This window comes from Ictalurus furcatus, chromosome 16, assembly GCF_023375685.1.
Source record: "Ictalurus furcatus strain D&B chromosome 16, Billie_1.0, whole genome shotgun sequence".
In the NCBI taxonomy this organism is placed as follows: Eukaryota; Metazoa; Chordata; class Actinopteri; order Siluriformes; family Ictaluridae; genus Ictalurus; species Ictalurus furcatus.
The window spans coordinates 21202825-21224438 of record NC_071270.1 but is presented as its reverse complement, the minus strand read 5'-3'; the positions used below and the strand labels follow the sequence as shown (position 1 = coordinate 21224438).

The window sequence follows — 21614 nt, the reverse complement described above, 5'->3', positions numbered from 1 at the left end:
GTGTTCAGAATTAAAATTCACGGTACACATATGCTCTTATCCTTCAGTGAAGTTTATTTGGTGCCTGATGATGATGATGAGCTATACATCGACATCAGAGTACAACACAAAACCCTGCAACTAAACCTAACACAGGAAATTACATTAAAAACCTGAAATTAAACATTAAAATGTAACAGTTGTAGTATTTTACACAAAATATCTGACTTTAGTGTTTTCTTGTTAAAACTCCTCACGCCACGAAGAAAAACATGCAGAGCGGCGACGACAAACGCAGAAATCAAATCGAGCTGTGAGGAGACACTTGGTATCGTCAGAGTCCATCAGCACTACGCACTCTGCTCATTACATTATCAAGAGGAGGCAGTAAAATTGCCATTTGACTGAGGATTGTCTGTGCCAGTCAACCAGAGGGTCAAAGATTAAAAGGGGTTGGAGAGTGTCTGAGAGTCGTCCAAGTCCATGAACAAAATTTTTTTTTACAAAATGAGAGAATTTAAAACTGGAAATAAAAACAGTTGATTTTTTTTATGAATAACCATTTCAGAGTTAATGTCAATCACTGATCATTCAACATATCACACCATAGTGTTATTGAGGACCTTCAAATTGTGATCAAATGCTGCTAAATATTGGCACATACCTAACTAGACTACCAGGCTGAACTGTGATACCAGAGTATCTCTCTTTCTCTCTCTCTCTCTCACTCTCTCTCTCACACACACACACACACATACACACACAGATGATACAGTAGTTAACGATTCGCTTCCATATGCATTGTGGGAAATCTGACCTATTTCAGACAGGAATGGAAAAAAACATGCTGCAGTTCAGGCCAGCTGAAGCATTTTCTTTCTGGCTTGCACTGTATGTAGTTCCTTCACTTATTTGGCATTTAAAATACATCCATCCATTTTCTATACCACTTATCCTACTGGGTCGAGCCTATCCCAGGGAGCATGGGACACAAGGCGGGGGTAGACCCTGGACAGGTGCCAATCCATCGCAGGGCACAATCACAAATACATTCACACACCCATACACTTTGGACTGGGGAAAACCAGAGTACCCGGAGGAAATCGAACCCTCGACCCTGGGGGTGCAAGTTGAAGGTGCTAACCATTAAGCCACCGTGCGCCCATTTAAAATACAATGATTTTTTTTGATCATTTGTTTTTTTTTTGTATATCAGTTGTCTGAATATCCACATCGCAGCGTCTGGTTTAAATACGGCTCCATTCACCGTCCTGTCCGAAACGGGGCTGACACTCAGCAGCCTGTGTCTCTCTCACACACACACACACACACACACACACACACACACACACACACACACACACACACACACAGTATTACAGTCCAAAGACAGACTGGGTGACTCGGAGCTCCCCATGTAAACGCTGTATCCTCTATAAAGCGGCGTGTTCCCTTATAAGAGCTTCCGTTCCCCACCGTGGCTGTCTCCTGTCAGGGCCCCCCCATGGAGGCTGCATCCCTCTATAAGGATTATGTGCGCTATAAGGGCTGTGTCTGATTAGAGAAAAACTGAGTTGGGAGCTGGTGAGAACAGCTGTTCAACTGTACATCCGAGGACAATTTCTCACAACCCCATTTAGAGAGTCATTTCCTGTATCTGCGTAAACAAAAACATCTGAAAGCAAAGGATCTGAACTTTACACTGCACCTAACCAGCCTGACCAGATTTTAAATGACTTAATTTTTAATTTGCTGGAAAAAAAAAAAAAAAAAAAAAAAAAAAATTGTGCAAACTTTTGTTACTTAAAAAAAAAAGAAAGAGAGAGAAAAAAATTTTTTTACGATCAGGGTAGCTACCACGCACATTATTTAAAAGTTAACGACACACAATTGTTACACGCACAATACCTTTACCCGAGAGCTGGTGTACACCTAGTTAAAGCCCTGTAAATGTCAATGCAGGTTAAAAAAATACATTTTCATTACTTCAGTACATGAATATTACATTTAGAAAATGGCATAGAATTGTTTATAGGAGATTTTCCCAATCAAATCGAGTTCAAACAAAACACTGTGCAGAGCTTCAGCTTAAAACAATGCAGAGAAAATGGTGTCGTATGATAGCTAGGACTAAAATACGGCACCCATGTTTTTTAGGAAGCATGGGAGTGGCCCAACGGCTTGCCGGTGCACCTGGTCATCTACAATAAAAATAAAAAGACTACTGTGCTAGTTATGTGCTGTAGGTGCGAAACTAGACATCATTACCATGGCAACATTTACATGGCTGCATGCTGCCATCGGTCACGTACCGTAACTGTATACACCAATTCAGTGATGAGGCATACAGTAGAGCGTATAAACGCAGCATTACGGACATAGCCCCTGAAGGGGACAAGGCTCTTATAGCGGGATGAGGGAGGCAATGGGTTAGAAAGGTGAAAGGTCAGGGGTCATTCAGGATCTAACGACATGAAACCCATCCATGTGCAGGACTGAACTCTGAAGCGTCAGCTGTGCGGGTCATGAAGACGGGGGGGTCGGGAGCGTCAACACGCGACAGAAAGACAGCTGAAGCTCTGCCCGTTGTCATTATCAGTCTGTGGAGAAGAAGGAGGTAAAACGGAGCAGCCATATTTACACTTAACAACTGCATTGAAGCTCAAAACACTCAGTCAGTTCATCGTAGAAACCCATCCTCTTTCTCCTGAGGCCCCGCCCATAACAATCGAAACACCAGTTTCCTCAAACCACCGTACTGAGTGAGGTGGTGTTAGTGGAATCAAGAGCGGAGCTAAGGTCGAGGTCGTCGGTCTCTGTGGGTGTGTCTGGGGTCACCAACATTGTGCTGCTGTCAATAGATTCTGCCCTCTCCTCAAGGGGAGGGGGTGGGGCCTGAAGAGGGGTTCGGCAGAGAGCTCCACCTCCTCCACTGTCCTGTGTACCATTCAGTCCTACACACACACACACACACACACACACACAGAATAATCATGAAGATTACTGTTATATTCATCATCATCTGTGTCTCAATCTTTAGTGCATATATATACATATATTTACCAAGTCCCATGTAGAGAAGAGAGTTGGGATTGATGGAAGCCTCATAAGGGGGTGGGGGCTCATCTGGTGGGCGGAGCTCAGGGTATTTATATGCTGCATATGGGGGCGGTGGTTCCTGAAAGTGGAAAGCCCCGCCCTCTCCATCATCAGACAGGTGTAGCGGCGTGAGACCGGTCCCAAACACATCAGAGCCATAATCGAAGGCAGGAACACGTCGGCCCAAGTTAAAGTGATGCACTGAGAGAGAGACACACAACGACAAACAAGAGGAAAAACAAAATAAGCAACAACCCACTGATGTACCCCTTGTTACACTCTGACATACAGAGCTTTACTAGTGTGGAACGCCCAAAAGTTACCACTCCAAAAAAAAAAACACAACATGATGGTGCAATGATGGATTTAAACTACATGGCCAAAAGTTTGTGGACACCTGACCCTCACACCTATACATTATTCTTCCACCAAACTGTTGCCACAAAGTTGGAAGCACACAACTGCATAGGATGTCCTTGTATGCTGTAGCATTACAGTTTCCCTTCACTGGAACAAAGAGGTCCAAACCTGTTCCAGCATGACAACACCTTAGTGCATAAAACAAGCTCCATGAAGACATGGTTTACAACGGTGGAATTGGAAGATCCTGAGTGGCCTGCACAGATCCCTGACCTCAACCCCACCGAACACTTGAACTAGAACTGGAACACATCAGTACCCGACCTCACTAACGCTCTTGTGGCTGAATGAGCACAACTTCCCACAGCCAGCTCCCGATATCTAGTGGAAAGACTTCCAGGCATGTACTGCTCAGGTGTCCACACATTTTTGGCCATATAGTGTATTTAATGCTGCGACAACCAAAGTCATCCGTTTAAAAAAAAAAAAAATTTTTGTAAATAAAATGTTAGTTTTCTAATGAAATAAATGAATATGACGTCACAAGTATATTTTTGTCTACAACACCGATTTCAAACATTTAATCACACACCTTCAGATCAAAAGGTTTTTAACATCATGAGAAACGTCGAGTGTCTCCAAACTTTTGACCGGTAGTGTGTATACACGTATATACTCACAGTTCCCTCCAATTAGCGTGTCGATGCGCTCTCTGCGTCTCTGCCTTAAGCGATGTACCATAAAGAGCAGCAAAGACAACACCAGGAACGACGAGATACAGCTGATGATTAGACGCATACCGCTCGCCATGGAGTCGAACAGACTGCTACCGTCTGAGACGCACAGAATTATCATACAAGTTAGTAGTATAATATTAATAGGATAATAAAAGTAAACAGAAATGTAAAACATGGCATAGAATCCCCATTTAAGAGCAAATTATTACATATAGTTATTACATAAATATAATAAAATGCATGCAGAATAGTGTACTGACAAAAACAACTGCAGCCAATAATAACCAATTGTACTACTCATTAACAGTGAAACCCCAATTCAAATTTTATCACACACACACACACACACACACACCATGCAGTGAAATGGTTTTCAAGCCTGTTTGATGACGTAATGTCAGTGATCGTATGTGTGTGTTTTGGTTACCTGGATCGAGGCAGGTGAATCTGCAGCACTCTTTAGGGTCCTTTGTGAAGTGCGTACATCCCTGCGGCCTCTCGCACAGCGCCGCCACACACATCTCGGCCTCGCCGTCGTGACACGTGCAGCTCAGACATGGGTCGTCCCCCTTGGGCGTGAAATACAGACCCTCACTGACCACGTTATCCCGGATATCCACGCACGTCTGTCCTACACGCACAAATAATATATACGCATTATCCCCTGCGCAGAACACTCAATCAGCCTCCATGAACAAATCGGGTATGGTGAGTTCTGATTGGTCGAGAGCAGTACAGTGCGTTCGGAATGGCTGAGAGCAATCAGGCAAATGCAGTACAGATAAACAGGTAGAGAGAGAGAGAGAGAGAGAGAGAGAGAGAGAGAGAGAGCGAGAGAGACCCATGATGACTTTGGACTAATACAGACCCAACAGAGCCCAGGAGCTGTATAATATTACAGACTTTTGAACCTGAATGCTTAGGGTTAGTTTGTGTGTGTGTATATATGCGTTAGTGTGTGTTTGTGTGCGTGCGCATGTGCACACGTACGTCTTTTGCAGAGAAAAGGGAAGGGTTTGTAGCAGTTCTCAGTGTGCCAGCTGTGTAAGCCACGTTCGTTCATATTCCTGTTGTGAAAGCGCTGCAGCTGTGCGCAGTATACACTCTCCTGCTTCGCACTCGCCTCTGACACACTCGACAATCCCTCAGGTGGGAGAAACACCTGCACAGAGCCTACACACACACACCATATTCACCAACATTAGAACACTGCTGAACCCACATGACACACAAGTGGGCAGAGAATATAGCGATATCCAACACACCCACACAATACTGCTACAGTGGATAGTAGTGCTGGGAAAAATATTCAATCCGTCGATGCTTCACAAGTCTCTCTTGAAGAACAACGTAATAAATTAAATATCAAATCGGACTTTTAAAATATCAATAATTCTTGATAAAACAATTTTAAAAAACCATGTCAAACTCTTTAAAATCACATCAAAATATATATCATTACTAAAAAGATAAACCTATATTAGCCTGTAAGCATATAATGTTATACTACCTCAGCCAAACACCAAATTTTTATCATAATCTTAAACGTTTCAGCTTTTATTTTTATTTATTTCCCCACAGAATTAAATGATAAATTACATAACACATTACTTTGCCCAATGAGAGGAGATCATGTGTGTGTGTTACTAACCTTTATAGGACACCTCCCATCGGCCCTCAAACGATCGACTCTGATTGGTGATGACATACTGATAGCCAACCCAGAAACTGCAAAACACACACACAAAATGCAGTCATTTAACACATTGCGGATTATATAAAATATAAAAATGTGTGTCTGTAGTAATAATCTGGAACGGCTTAAATAAGATTGTATTTATGAATGAACTCTAGTGTAGATTTCATTTTTTAAAATGCATTTTTTTTTAGTCGTTGCCAATCGACACTGTTCTCCTAGTCTCCCTTGGCACATGACAGCTACCAATTTGCGAGGGTCATGTCCAAATGCTTCCTTCCTGCATCTAGAAAATGATGCTTGTATAACTTCATGCACGGTGTTTAAATATGGTCGTGTTTATAAAAAGGGTCCTGAATGTCGATGGAAATAATAACAGCATTGTATTTGCAAGCCAGGTTAATATTGGTGGGGGTTTTTTTGGCATGCGCACAAAACGCACTGAAACACTGACCTGCACTGGTCTCTGCGCTCACACACTCTCTGGTCGATTTTGAGGATGAACTGCAGCTCTTCGTTGGTGCTGAAGGTGGCGAGCGAGCCGTTCACTCTCTGACACGTCTCCCCGGCCTGCCAGTAATTCTCCCCTTGCTCGTACACCTTGTAACAGCTTGAAGTCTTCTCATAGTGGTGCCATCCACTCGGACATTTTTCTACACACACACACACACACACACACACACACACACACACAGACAGAGCTTTCAATAGTCTGCTATTATACCTCACTGCATCACACAGGAACGTGTACCATCTGGGATGTGTTCGAACACTGTTTTATACAATTCCTCTTGCCTACTTTCCCTTGGTTGAGTCCCCTTGACTACCTTGTTATTAATTCAGTGCCATAAGATCTTTTTTTCTTTAATAATACTGCTACTATATGAATCCTACTGATGTCCTGGAGACTCTGACACGACATTCCAAGCATTGTTGCTGGCCCCACACTTACTGGTGTGCTCCCAATACACATTCCTCCACTTGGGCTGCGAGTGTACACTTGCACATCTACGAACGCACACGTTGACCATAAACATCATACGATCGCCAGAATTATCACTATTGTAACTACTAATTAGTTAGTTACATTTATATAGCGCTTTTCTAGACACTCAAAGCGCTTTACATAGTATGGGGGGGGGGGGGGCACCTCAACCACCACTAGTGTGTAGCATCCACCTGGTGCTGTTTTTAAAGTATAGCATCCCTGTTAGGGAACGAGGGCGAAGACACAAGATGTGTGACAACGAAAGGCTTACTGTTAAAGCGCACAGGCTGAGCCACACCCATCACGTCCTCCATCTGATCAAAGCCGCTGCCATAGCGATAGCGCTCCTCCTTCATCGCTGTGGGAAATACAACACAGTTAGAACGAGACAGGAAGCGCGTGCATGGTTTTGTCCATGTACGTGTGAGTTACTTTTATCCAGGATTACGAATAGACTTAATATTAAATATACACATCACAATAAACGGCACACCTTTTAAAAAAAATCATAATTCAAAATATAATCCCATTTCAGAAGTATAGACAATTCAAAATAATCTTGACTTTTTTTTTAAATGCCAAGAGATGATTATATCTTTACAGTCATTAAACGTGCCAGAATCTACGAATATGCAAATCAGAAACACTCCCCTATCCTCCTGCCCTCCCTAATAGCTAGCCTGCTAGTTAACACCATCCAGGTGTGTGAAACTATAATGTTACCGTAACAACCTCACTTCGTTCAACTTATTCAAGAACAAGTCCTACTTGAAGTGCTCGTGATGTGTCTAGACAGGATGCTAATGTTATAGTTATTTAAAAAAAGAAAACGACATTTTGTATTTGTGCTTGGACATACGTGGACAGTCCATCTCGTCACTCTTGTCCTCGCAGGCGGTCCAGCCATCACACCTCCAGTCCAGGGGGATACACTGCATCCTCCCACTGAGACATGCGAACTGGTCTTGAGCGCAACGTGGCTCTGCACACACCATGTTCCCATTTGCTTTATTGTAATCATTCTAGAAATGACACGCAACACTAGCCTGATGCTAGAATTTGAACACAGCCGGTCAGACACTAGGGGACCCCAAGCAGTTAAATGTAGATACTTGACTTTTTGTGCTTGGCTGTTGCAGACTCCTCTGCATATTGGGAAAAGCTGTTTAAGTTCGGATTGGAGACCAAAATAATAACAACAACAACAACAACAACAACAAAAAGTGCATTTTGAAATGAATCTGAATTAGTGCAGGCAGGATCTGAGACCTTTTACCAAAGAGAATTTATAGCTTTAGTACCAATTACATCAGTTTTTCAAGACTTTATAAACCTGGAATCCACTATCTGAATGGTGGACTCATATCATGTACTTCATCATCACTACAATGGCTGGGTTTGATTGACATGAACAATTAAACTCCTTTAACTGTTGTATAAAGCTTTAACAGAGGGTCTGATTGGCTGTGTTCCAACATAAAGTGTTAGTAGCAAGTGGTAAATGCAGCAGATCTCACCTGACAGCGGCGTGGCCAGTGCTGTAGAAAGAGAGACACAGATTAGAGGTCAGAGCAGATTAATCAGTTCCTCTCGGTCTCTCACCCTACTTTCCCCAATATGCACTTTTCCACTTCCCCTAGCCACTCTGAAGTATTCATCACCTATTCATGCATGTGGAATTCACAGCTAATCAATAAAGCGCTAATTTAGACTCCATCTGTTCCTTAAAAGATAAAGTCTGTCCAGACATCAGTCCTCCTGTCTCTCCATTATAGGGTCAAAAGTCTGATGGTCTCTCCTCCGTTCAGGATCAATAAAGATCTATAACTCTGTCTGCCACATCTGTGTAAAAGGGTTTGTGTATATTTATATAATATTTGAACCCCTTCTATATTTTATTATGCAATCTCATGTTGTGCTTCTGTCATTTTTTTAACAGTATGTCTGAATTATAAATCTGTGCTAGTGCTTGCTAGACATATTAAATTCGAAAGCACGTATACGAAGTTGATGTGGAGCGTCGCTGTGAATGGGTTGTTACTACAGAAATAAATCAGAACAAAGACTTTATTATAAACCTCTGGTTTGTCTTGCATTCAGCACAACTGCCCCAGATGCTATTATAGAAAATCAATCAATCAATAAACCATCATCATCTCCTGGCCAATCAGAATCGAGAATCCAAAGCACCGTTGTATACACGGCAAATAAAAGCACACTGAAACAAAAAGAAAGGAAAACTCCTTGTTCAAGGTTTATCAGGACAAAACTGAAAATCTCTATTTCTAAGTTGTTTTGAAACTTCACCCACGGGCTAAAAAAAATTAATAAAAACAACAGAAAGCTGAAAGCAAAACCAACACCTGATATCGATGATATCGATTTGATGCATAATTTACGGTTATCATACCGGAAAGTGCTCGTATCGCAGCTTCAGCACTATTGACAGCGCTCTAATATGGAACATCGGTGTGTCAGTAATTAATATATCTATATCTATCTAATATGTTAAATATCTAGTCTGTATAATAATATCCCAATGCTTGCTTTAATTACAAATATAAATGTCGAGTAAAACGTCCTTAAAATACAGCACACAGTAAGTAATGTAGCAGGCCGTTTTAGCTGTTAGCTTGCTAACTAAATTAGCTTTATAATACACATAATGTATTTTAATTAGCACGATACGTGCGGTGTTGAAACAGTGCTGGCTATTTAGCACTGAGTGGTGAATGCTACACGTAACGTAAATACGGTAAATAAACAGCTAGCCCTGTGTAAAAGCTAGCCCGCGTCCCCAGCGGTTAGTGCTAATCAACAGATTTAACAGTGTTGTTTACCGGTCAGCAGCGGATCCGTTAGCGTCAGGACGGAGAGAAGCGCGAGGAGGAGCCGGGAAGAGCTGCGGGCAGATGTCGCCACCATTTATTATAATTAGTAATGTTATTTATCCTCCAGTCATAACAGCGACCCCGTGGAGAAAATGTCCCGGACAAAAAAAGGGACCTCCGTCAGCACTGAAACGCTGCCTGTGAATCACGTTCACATCTACTCCCAGCACGAGTCTGCTCGCTCCTCCACAACTCACACACACACGCGCATGGGTCCGACTCCTACTGTAATCACGGATATTATTTATAATAAAGATCATCTGACATCACATAATGTCAGAGTTTGTTTCTCTTCGCCTTATTAACAAATTTACAGCCGAACTAACTAACTAACAAAATGGCCGCACTCTCTCTTCACAGACAAGGCAACACTCCATCAAAACAATCCCTGCGAGGTGCCCAGCCAATCAGAAATAAGAAGTGGAGCTCGCTCTTACCCGACAACCAATCATCTCAGAGAAGAGGAGGCAGGGTTCGGCTGTGTGGCACCGCCAATCAGCGTAGAGCTCTCTGTCAGCGGTTTAAATGAACGGACTCTATTTAAGTCTCAGGGTTTATTGAATAATAGTAATAATAATAATAATAATAACCAAGACAATTTTTTTTTTAAAACTTCGAGCTAATGACCAATTATAAGACCTATTAATCCAAGTACAATAAAATGTATACTACTAAGCCTCACTATTATCATTACTATCAACTGTTAGCCCACGTGTGATACAATGTCAAGCAGCTTAAGCTAAAAACCATTACTATCATAAGAGAATGTTCACCCAAAACCCAAGACTATCAAACTAAACAGAACACTTTAAAATATTAGTGATAAATAATTGGCATATGGAACACTTAACCCTAATCCTAACCATTAAAACTATAACATACCCGAGGGCCTATTAAACCTAACCTTCAGTATTTAGGTTGTTATGTATTTGAGGCAGCAGAAAACAGGTACTCAACATTCACCACGTGCCTGTGGCTCCACCTGTGGGGTTTTTGTTTGTTTGTTTTTAGACCCTTATCTCTATCTCTCTCTCTCTCTCTCTCTCTCTCTCTCTCTCTCTCTATCTATCTATCTATCTAACTATATATATATATATATATATATATATATATATATATATATATATATATATATATATATATATATTTAACTTGCACTCAAAATAAAAATTAAAGCCTATTAATTAAAAAATGTTTGGAATATTGCTCTCTCCCCACTGAATTTATAAGAATTAATAATTAGAATCAGACTATACATGTTTTTTGGTATTTAAGGGCCATATATGTACAGAATGTACACCATGTTTTATGATGAGAGCTGAATGCCAAAAATAAATATGTAAACAGATTATGTAATTAAAAATGACCTGGTATTTTACCCGGTAACAAAGCAATATAATACTCTGCACTGAATGGCACACTCCATGTGCATGTTACATATTACATTGTAAAAATGACAGAATCTTAATTGATGAAAAAGGCTTTTGTATGCAACTGCATTCAAACAGCAGTGAATTAGACTAAGTATTTTAGCTAAATCACCTATGATTAATTTTATCTGTTGAAAATCTAAAGATAATACATCTTACGATGGATCTTACGATGGATAATACAGCTTACGATGGTGGGTAAATTTATAAACATTTTTATAAGCTTATTCTGCACGCATCATCTGTCTGACTATTTTCTTTACTCTTGCATTGCCCATGTGACTTCATTGTGGGAAAAAGAACAAAAGCTAACACTTTACTATAAAGTCCCAAAATAATAATATATTAAATCATTCCTAATGCTTTGTAATGATAAATTAATCAATGATAATTATTGATTAATTAATCATTAGTATATAATGAAATTATGAAGCAAATTATGATTAATACCTAAATGATGAACATGAACAACCGAGTCATATATGAAACCATTAATAATAATTAAGTATGAACCTCACAGTACCTTATTCTGTTAATTAACAGTGACTTGCAGTATTAATGAAGATTATTTAAATGATGTATTTTTTTTTAACACATTGTGCCCAGTGATGTGTCCTATTCAGTCACAAATGAGATCAAAATTGGTAGTGATCGAAAAGCATTTATTGAAATGTTAATTATAGGTTCTCTCTGTTTCCTCCCACCTTCCAAAAACATGTCAGGGATTAGTGTCACATCAAGGCTATATTTCTGCCTAGTGTTCCCAGGATAGACTGGATCCTCCTGGACCCTGACAAGGGTAAAGCCGGTACTGAAAGTGAGTGACTGAGGTTAGTACGTTTGCTTTGCATCTCTGGGGTTGAGGGCTCGAATCCCTTTTCTGCTCTATGTGCATGTTCTCCCATCGCCTCTGGGGTTTCCTCCCTCGGTCTAAAGACATGCGTTATAGGTTGATTTCCAAATTGTTCGTAGTGTGTGATCACACTAATCAGGCCCAACAAATAATATTAAAATCCATATTCTAAACTAAAATCATATTGTTGACCTTAAATTTAAAAAAAGTTCAGTGGGGAAAAAAAGTCTCTGTTGTTCCACTAGGGGGCATAATAGAGTATCAAACGTTTTAAACATTTTCTAAACATTGTATCTTATTAGCAAGCTGAAAAATTGACACTGTAATCTGGTCTCTATGGAAGCCCTAAACCGGAATGCATTATTCATTTTTCCTTTGTTGTTTCCTCGTGATCACAACTTAATTTTCTCGTGATCTCAACATAACAAAAGCTATTTTCTCACGACTAAATTTTATCCCGAGTAAATCTCAAAATAATATAAAAAAATATAACTGCAGCAGCAATGCTTGTGAAATTGACAGTGAAGAATTTCCTGGCATTGTCACTGAAGCGTCAGCGGGTCTTATCATGTATAGCACTATATATTTATCTAAGCGACCGTCTTTATATTTGAATAGGATTGCACTGCCAAAATGATTATAAACATGGTTTAAACCCAGATCACTTTTTTAACTCAATTATTTTATCTGTCTGTTTCTAAAAGTGTTTGACTCTTAGTAAACAGAATGGAGAAGTTAAAACTGATAAAATTTCAGTATCACAGATCCCACCGTGTAATTGTAAAAAAAAAAAAAACCTTTGAAGATGCTGCACTTGCCGTTCTTCTGCAGCTCTCAATTATAATGCATGAAGAACCACATCATAAAAACCTAAGAACAGTCCAATGATCAAGTGTATGTGAATAATTAATCAAGAGGTTAATTACACAACTCACAACGATTCAAGTACAATCAACTTGAGTCAATAGAAATGCCACAGTTCCCCATAATTTAGCTCATATTACACTACAATTAAACTTGAAAAATTGTCATTTTGGTTCCAATCAATTCAACTGCAACTTTCTGTGACAACTTTGTTCTTCATATTAATCTTATTCCGATACTATTCCAGTCTTTACGAAACTATCTAGTGGATAAACAAATCTCATAAATTGCTTCCCCATCAATCAAAGCATGTTGATTCATTAGGAGACAATTTAGTGCATCATTAGACATCTAATTTCAACACGTTTCAAATCAAACAACCTTGAATTACTGCATCAATCACTAAAATGAAAAAAATTTCAATACAGTTGATTTAGTAGGATTTCTTCTTATTAAAAAAAACAAAAACAAAACAACACACTAATACACAGATGTGGTATACAGTCAACAAAATAATCTGTTTATGTTTGAAAAGAGCCAGGGAGAATTTACACCATCCATAAAAGAGTGCAGACCTTACATGAATATTGTTCTAACTCATTCCAAAAATCCATTCATATTTACACCCCTAGTTAACCACCACTTTAAAAACATCAAAAATAAAACTTGTACGGTTGATAAATTGTACAAAAAAATGTAATGATTATTACACCTTTAACTGATGAAGTAGTCAGGACGTTTTAAAGGCTATAAATCTTTGCAAATAAAGACCAGAAATGCAAAGCAGGAGAAAGTTTGTGTGTTTGATGTCCTTTGTGTCCTCAGTGGTGTCCTCAGAAGAAGTCGGACGCTGTTCTCCTCTTTGGAAGCTGCAGCAGATTGTCCGTGATGGAGGCGGGGTCATGTGAGGCGGGTGTGCGGGTTTTGCCTGGTGTGGGGGTGTGTAAGGAGTGTGAGGGGCTGAGAGGAGTTTTCGAGCCTGATGCTCTGTGAGAGGGTGACGGGGTATAGCTGGCACGTAGGGCTTTATCGGTGTACTTCCTGGATGAACGGTTCACAAGGCGCTGCAGAGCTGGAGACAGAGCAGCGGGACTCATACCTTTTGGGGTCAAACTGAGAAAAAACAAAAAAAAACACACACACATGGAGGAGTCACAATCTTTGAGCATTAGTTTTACTCATATTAGCAGAAGTGTTAGAACTTTGTAATCCAGCAGAGGGTACAGGTGGTGAGTTAGAAGCACACAATGCTACACCCTCAATAGTCAGTATATGATATATGGCATGAGGTCACAAAAAAGTTCATCACATTTTATAAAATGTGTTTTTCATGATTACATGGCTTTAGAAGAAATTCAAGTATTGCATCATCAGCTATAAGAGCCAATCACAATTCAATATGCAAATACACAAACACTGGTGAATAAGTAGAAGAGGCCAAGTTATGTAGGACTGGTGGCATTTCTGATTTGGATATATATTTCTATCTTTGGGATCTTATAAAGTTGTTATAGAAATACCGTTTTATTATGGAGGTGTAATTTCTCGGTCTGATGGATATGAGGAAATGTGTGTGTGTGTGTGTGTGTGTGTTGTATGCGTGTCATACCTGGCAAGATTTTCTGTGACTTTACGAAGTGCTTCCTGTTTCTTTGCTCGGTTCTTGGCTGCCAATTCGTTGGCCATTTTTAGCCCGAGCCTCTCTCTGCGTCCTGGCTCGGGAATCTAAACACATACCGCGACACGCAAAGAGTGAGTATGGCAATGTTTTAAACACAAATATTGCTTAGTGCTCTTACAGCTGCAAATCAACATAACATCATTTTGTGTTGCTCGAGCACCTTAAACGCTGGGCCGTGGCTCCTCTCTATGAGCGGAGTGTCTGAGCCGTCCAGTCTGAAGGGCGTGTCTTCAATCTCTCCCCATGTCATCAAGGGAGACTCACACACTCCTGGCACACCAAACAAAACACAATACATCAACATCATTTCCCATAACAGCATTAATTACCTGATGCAGGTGAGTGTGTTAGTTACCTGGTGCAGGCGACGGCGCTCCTTCAAAGCCATAGCCGTTGACTTTAGGAGACTCGTGTGGCAGCAGCTCTTTCCCATCCGGTCCCACCTTTCCTAATTTAAACTGAACACGCCACATACACACAAATCAGCACACTTTGAGATTGTTCAGGAGTTTAACGTTGAGTGTGGGTGTAAGCGAGTGGGCGGAGTTACATTTAACAGTACGAGTATGGTGTGGTGTGTGTTTAGAGTTACTGATGAGCATGAGCATATGTAACAGTGGGCAGGGTTACTGATAGGTGGGTGGAGCTACCTGTGCATTGAGAGCAGCAGCCTGTTGGATCTGTGATTTATTGAGAGCTTTACAGAACGGGTCCACGTCAAAGCGTGTGTTTTGGTACAAAACCTCTCTCGGCTTCTTAAACATCGTGTCGTCTTTCACACCTGTTTTGGAATCGACACGCAAAATGTACATCAAGTAAATATATACCCCATACAGAACTTGTGCGATGATGAAAAGATTCGCAAAATACACCTAATTCTTTAACTGAAGATTGAGGGAACATTGTATAAGTGAGAGAGTGGACAGAGAAACTGATTAAAGTATGTGTGAGTCATATGAAGAATATGTTAGCACATGTGTGTGTGTGTGTGTTGCATGCACTTCTTGCCTTCAGGATAGTACATGAGGGCGTTTTTGGCCGTGTACTCCCACGTCTCTACTCCGGCCTTCACACACTCCAGAGCCTGAGTCTCGGATGATGGCAGAGCCAGATTTTGCTCTCGCCGCTGCAACACACAATAATGTTATTTATAAAACACCATCTATCCAGATAACGCGCACACAAACACACATGAAGTAAATGAAGGCAGTGCTTGACTACCTCTTTGTACTCGCTCTCAGCCTCGTACAGCCAGGAGTTCTTCAGCTTCTCCTTATCCTGGGCCAAAGCCATGATCTGCTCAAATGACGCATTATCCTCACTCGTGTTCTTTGACAAGAAACGGTCCAGAGACGGCAGCTCCTTCTCCACTTTCCCACCATCTTTACCTCCTGAGGAATAGAGCAGAATTGAGGGACACCGTCCTGCACCAACGAAACACGGCGCACCAATTTAAAAGCGCACTAATGTCTGGAAAATTGACTGAGTGAGTAGTGTCCTTTACATGCGGATCAGTTCAGAACACGTATACTGTATAGTAGATGATATGTGGCTTGAAATAATGGCTTTCACATAATTTATAGTGCAGTACACAACTTTAAGATTAACCATATACACCGATCAGCCCGAACATTAAAACCAGCTGCGTAATATTGTGTAGGTCCCCCTTGTGCTGCCAAACCAGCTCCGACCAGTCGAAGCATGGACTCCACTAGACCTCCGAAGGTGTGCTGCAATATCTGACACCAAGACATTACCAGCAGATCCTTTAATTCCTGTTAGTTGCTGTAAGAGGTGGGGCCTCCATGCATCGGACTCATTTGTCCGGCACATCCCACAGATGCTCGATCGGATTGGGATCTGGGGAATTTGGAGGCAACACAATGACATCCACATGAATGCCAGGACCCAAGGTTTCCCAGGAGAACTTTCCTCAGAGCATCACACTGCCTCTGCCAGCTGGCCTTCTTCCCATAGTTCATCCTGGTGCCATCTCTTCCCCAGCTAAATGACGCACATGCTCCACGCACATCCACTACAGTGACTCATCAGTCCAGGCTATCTTCTTCCAATGCTCCAACGTCCTTCCTTGGACCACTTTTGTTAGGTACTAACCACTGCATACCAGGAACACCCCACAAGACCTGCCATTTTGGAGATGCTCCGACCCAGTCGTCTAGCCATCACAATTGGGCCCTTGTCAGAGTCGCGCAGATCCTTACACTTGCCCACTTTTCCTGCTTTCAACACATCAACTTTAAGAACTGACTGTTCACCTGCTGCCTAATACTGTATATCCCACCCCTTCACATTGTAAGCAGATAATCAATGTTATTCACGTCACCTGTCAGTGGTTTTAATGTTATGGCTGATCGGTGTACGTTTGTAGGGCTCAGTTTACGTCTGTTGCCCGGTGGCAGAGAAGACCAATTGACTTGGCCAAGTTTTTCAATATTGTCTAATGCAGCAGAGAAGCATGCGGCGGCATGGAGAAGCTACAAGCACACATGCAGCTTAAAGCGATTCTGTGGTGTCGAGTCATACCAAGCACTGTGTCTCTGCCTGTAATGGATCTACTGCGTGACGAGGATGGAGAAGTGGCGTGACCATCAGGAGTCTCAAATGATGATGGTGTCACATCTGAAAACACACAAAAAAAATCTTTTATAGGCTTTGAACATCAACCAACATATAATATTCACTTTCATTATTAAAACAACTGTCATTACTTCAACACACAGTTTGCCATAACTGAGCCAAGCTAACCGAATGTGTGTTTTTAAAAAATATATATATTTTGAATAATGAATGACTTAATTAATTGGCTCTTAAAATTCACGATGCAGTAATACTCTGATGTAACTCACAGGGGACGTAAGTGCGTGGGGTGTATTTGGCCATGGCTGAGCCGTATTTGATGGCGATCTCCCTCATTCTCTGCAGGTCTCCGTTCTCCTCAGCCTCCAGGTAATCCATCTGTGCTCGCAGCTTACTGACATCCGGGAAGAAGTCCCTCTGAACGATCTGCTCCAGACTCTGCACATGGGGATCACGCATTTAACACGGTTTTGTACAGAAGCCGAATCACAGACCAAACAACAAAGACAAAGCAATCTTGATGACGGACTAACACAGGGGCGTCCAATCTTATCTGCAAAGGGCCGGTGTGGGTGCAGGTTTTCATTCCAACCAAGCAGGAGCCACACCTGATTCCACCTGTTTAATCAGTTGATCTCGGCTTTCAATAGACTCGGGTGTGGATTCTGCTTGTTTGGAATGAAAACCTGCACCCACACCGGCACTTTCCGGATAAGACTGGACACCCCTGGACTAACATATGACGTGCTGACACTTTTGGAGACAGCTGTTTTCAAACCTGCAAATGCGTCTGCGTTAACTTAAAATGATGCACAGCGGAACGACAACAGGAAAACAAACGAACAAACAAACAGAAGAGCTGTCTGGAAAGTGGAGTGATTCAGAAATTAAGCAGCAACTGGATCATTGTGCCGAGGTTGGAAATCTTTGTGAGATAAATGATACTCATCATAAACAAGCTCAAGGATTTAACGTCGAAATTCAAACCATGTGACTTGGTGTCACAGGATTCGTCTGTGTGAATCCCAGGAAAGTACAATTTGGAGGCGGCATGTTGGAATGACACGAAGCATAAACGTTACTGGCAAAAGGTTTCCCGATTAAGCCTGGGTTTGAGAAGTAACATCTTAATGAGGAGTAAGGAATACATTTCTGAGAAGATTGTGCTTCCTGTAATTAAACAGTGACGAGTTTCCACTGTTTCTCCATAAACGTTAGACTGGTGTAAATCCTGAATGTCAGCGTATATACATAAATATATACACATGCACACACCTCAGGGATTCAGAAGCTGCTGATACTGAAATGCGGAAGTAGGGATTATTTTCACCACATAGACAGTAAAATGTGTCGCTACAGTGCAATTTTACTTCCTCTTACTCCAGTACTCACTTCCTACATTTTACTTCAGATATCGATCACCTCACAGCTCCAGGGTCCCTGGTACAATATTAAACTTGGGTTACTGTATGTGTGAGTTTTAATATCCGCTTGGGCTTTCATGCTTTACGAAAACACGCTGGTGGATGGATTAGCTAACCTAAAATTGCCCCTAGGCGTCAGTGTGTGCGTGTGTGTGTGCATGATGCTCTGCGATGGACTGGAGTAACATCCAGAGTGTGTTCTTCACCAAGTGTTCCCAGAATCCACCACAAATCTGACTAGGATAAAGCTGCTACTGAAAATGAATAAATATCTATTTATCTACAGGTGCAACTCAAAAAAAATTTGAAGATAGTGGTAAAATTATTTTTTTCCCATAATTTAATTAAAAAAGTGGAACTTTCATATATTGTACATTCATTACACATAAAGTGAAATATTTCAGGCCTTTTTTAAATTTAATCTTGATGATTACGGCTTACAGCTCATGGAAATCAAAAATCCAGTATCCCAAAATATTCTAATAAAGAATTTATAATACAGAAATGTCGACCTTCTAAAAGTATGTTAATTTATGTACTCGATACTCGGACAGGGCTTTAATCCTTTTGCATGAATTACTGCACGAATGCGGCGTGGCATGGAGGCAATCAGCCTGAGGCACTGCTGAGGTGTTCTGGAAGCCCAGGTCGCTTTGATAGCGGCATTCAGCTCGTCTGTATTGTCGGGTCCGGTGTCTCTCGTAGATTCTCTATGGGGTTCAGATCAGGCGAGTTGTCTGGCCAATCAAGCACAGTAATACCACGGCCAGCGAACCAGTTACTATTAGTTTTGGCACCGTGGGCAGGTGTCAAGTCTTGCTGGAAAAGGAAATCAGCATCTCCATAATGCTCATCAGCAGATAGAAGCATGAAGTGCTCTAAAATCTCCTGGTAGATGCTGCATTGACTCTCGACTTGAGAAAACACAGTGGACCAACACCAGCAGATGACCTGGCCCCCCAAATCATCACTGACTGGAAACTTCACAATGGACTTCAAGCAACTTGGATTCTGTTCCTCTCCACTCTTCCTCCAGACTCTGGGACCTTGATTTCCCAATGAAATGCAACATTTACTTTCATGTTCCCCATGATTGTGTTTGTGTACTGAACCAGACTGAGAGATTAAAGGCTCAGGAAACCTTTCCAGGTGTTTGGAGTTAATTCTCTGATTAGAACTCTTCTCAGGTCGACATTCCACTATTCTAAATTTTAATAGTTTTGAGAGACAGTATTTTTCCAGTATCTCATTTTCATGAGCTGCAAGGGCACTTCCAAGGGCAATAGTGGCTCAACGGTTAAGGCTCTGATGTTTACTGATCACAAGGTCGGGGGTTCAAGCACCGCCAAGCTGCCACTGTTGGGTCCTTGAGCAAGACCCTTAACCCTCTCTGCTCCAGGGGTGCCGTATCATGGCTGACCCTGTTCTCTGACCCCAACTTCCTGGCTGTGATGTCTATGTGACAAAGGCTTCATCTTCTTCTGTAAGCTGTAATCATCAAGATTAAAGCAAAAAAAAAAGCTTGAAATATTTCACTTTATGTGTAATGAATCTAGAATATATGAAAGTTCCACTTTTTGAATTAATTTACAGGAAAAAAAACGAACTTTTCCACAATATTCAAATTTTTTGAGATGCACCTGTGTATATATAATGTGTGTGTGTCCAGAATAATAGAAATAAGAACTAATAGTGCTAATTATTTCCGGTTCAGAAGTCCAACACTAGCTCTCTGGCGTTGCTCACAACCTTCTGGACACTAAAACATAATCATCATTAGGTATGTGCCAAAGCTTCAACTTTCTATTATGTTCTACAAGATGAACCTAATACTTAAAATGATTTGAAGTGCGTTATCCAGTGCCCGGGATAAGTTAATGATGTCTTTGACTTCTCCTGTGTTAAAATGTCAGTTTTACCCATTACTTATTCACGAGTCGCTCTCCTATACCGTGTCATGTTTGCTGAACAGCTTTTCTAAACAGGAAGACCAGTATGGACTGTAAAAATCACCTCAATATATTCATCTTCGTCCAAGATCTTTTTCTTCGGCTTGCTCGGCTCCTCCTGTGGTTCCCTCACAGCCACGGCGTTGTCGGCCTTCACACACACCTCAGTCTCCTCCATCCTCACACAACTTACACCAATATATAAACCTTCAAGCTGCTTATTAATTTATATATATGTATATGTGTATCCGAGTAGAAATGCTAAAGCTAGTCGTGTAGCTATCCGTGAATCCTGATTACGAAGCTCAAACGTTTAAATGCTTATCTGTACTTACAGCTCAAACGTTTAAATACTTATCTGTTCTACAAGCTGTATTTTAACACACGGACCGATCCTGAACTCAAACCACAAAAGACTAAACAATAAAAATACTGTCCTCAACCGAGAGTAAACAAACTACTGTTACGCAAAACGTAACGACTTCCGATTCGACTCCCCGTTTTCCTGAGTACTTCCGGTGTTTCGCGGTTATACTGCCCTCTACTGGAAGCACCTCACATCACAACAATGGCAGCCAAGAATACATTCACTCGTGAATACTGTTCTGTTGTAGACAGGATAGTACATCACACAATTGTAAAATGTGTACATATAATATATGGTACATTATATATCCCTTATAAAAACAAACAAACAATAGAAAAATAATTTGTAATGGTTTGAATGGTTATAATGGGAATTGCATTGGTTTTAAAGGAAACTGTAATGGTCCCTGTGGGTCTCTATTGGTAATTTGTTGCCTTCTATTGGTGGCATGTTATGTCTAGTGGATACCATTAAGGACCAATAATGGTAAAGGTTTTAATGGTTAATAGCTGATGGGTTGTAGTGGTATTTGTAGTGGAAGCCATTAGAATTTCTGTGATGGTTTCTACTATTATTTTGAAGTTTTTTTTTCCAGCAGGGATGTGCACTATTAAGTCTATTATGTTCTGCCATGTTATGTACGGTTGTTGCATGAACACTATAAGGCCAAAGGTTTTTGGACACCCATATGTGGTTCT

The 21614-nt window shown here is 41.0% G+C and overlaps 2 protein-coding genes across 4 annotated transcripts; both read right to left on the bottom strand.

Annotated features, from left to right (window-relative positions):
- Positions 1–34: 34 nt before the first annotated feature.
- On the bottom strand, positions 35–10162 carry dgcr2 (DiGeorge syndrome critical region gene 2). 2 transcript variants are annotated; one of them, XM_053645372.1, is made up of 12 exons: positions 9700–10162; positions 8377–8397; positions 7719–7841; positions 7131–7217; positions 6326–6524; positions 5827–5903; positions 5166–5348; positions 4603–4806; positions 4119–4271; positions 3043–3279; positions 2739–2933; positions 35–2579 (listed from the first exon to the last, which is right to left on the bottom strand). In XM_053645372.1, exons 1-12 carry the CDS (start codon positions 9782–9784, stop codon positions 2575–2577), a joined length of 1569 nt encoding a protein of 522 aa, XP_053501347.1. In that variant the 5' UTR covers positions 9785–10162; the 3' UTR covers positions 35–2574. The 2 variants fall into 2 exon arrangements, with proteins under 2 accessions (XP_053501347.1, XP_053501346.1); XM_053645371.1 differs by having other exon boundaries at positions 35–2933; positions 9700–10160.
- Positions 10163–13396: 3234 nt separating this feature from the next.
- Positions 13397–21059, bottom strand: ess2 (ess-2 splicing factor homolog). 2 transcript variants are annotated; one of them, XM_053645919.1, is made up of 10 exons: positions 20614–21059; positions 17446–17614; positions 17123–17218; positions 15800–15969; positions 15587–15704; positions 15229–15359; positions 14934–15036; positions 14739–14848; positions 14507–14622; positions 13397–14010 (listed from the first exon to the last, which is right to left on the bottom strand). In XM_053645919.1, exons 1-10 carry the CDS (start codon positions 20725–20727, stop codon positions 13731–13733), a joined length of 1407 nt encoding a protein of 468 aa, XP_053501894.1. In that variant the 5' UTR covers positions 20728–21059; the 3' UTR covers positions 13397–13730. The 2 variants fall into 2 exon arrangements, with proteins under 2 accessions (XP_053501894.1, XP_053501895.1); XM_053645920.1 differs by lacking the exon at positions 20614–21059 and adding an exon at positions 18569–18624.
- Positions 21060–21614: the final 555 nt, after the last annotated feature.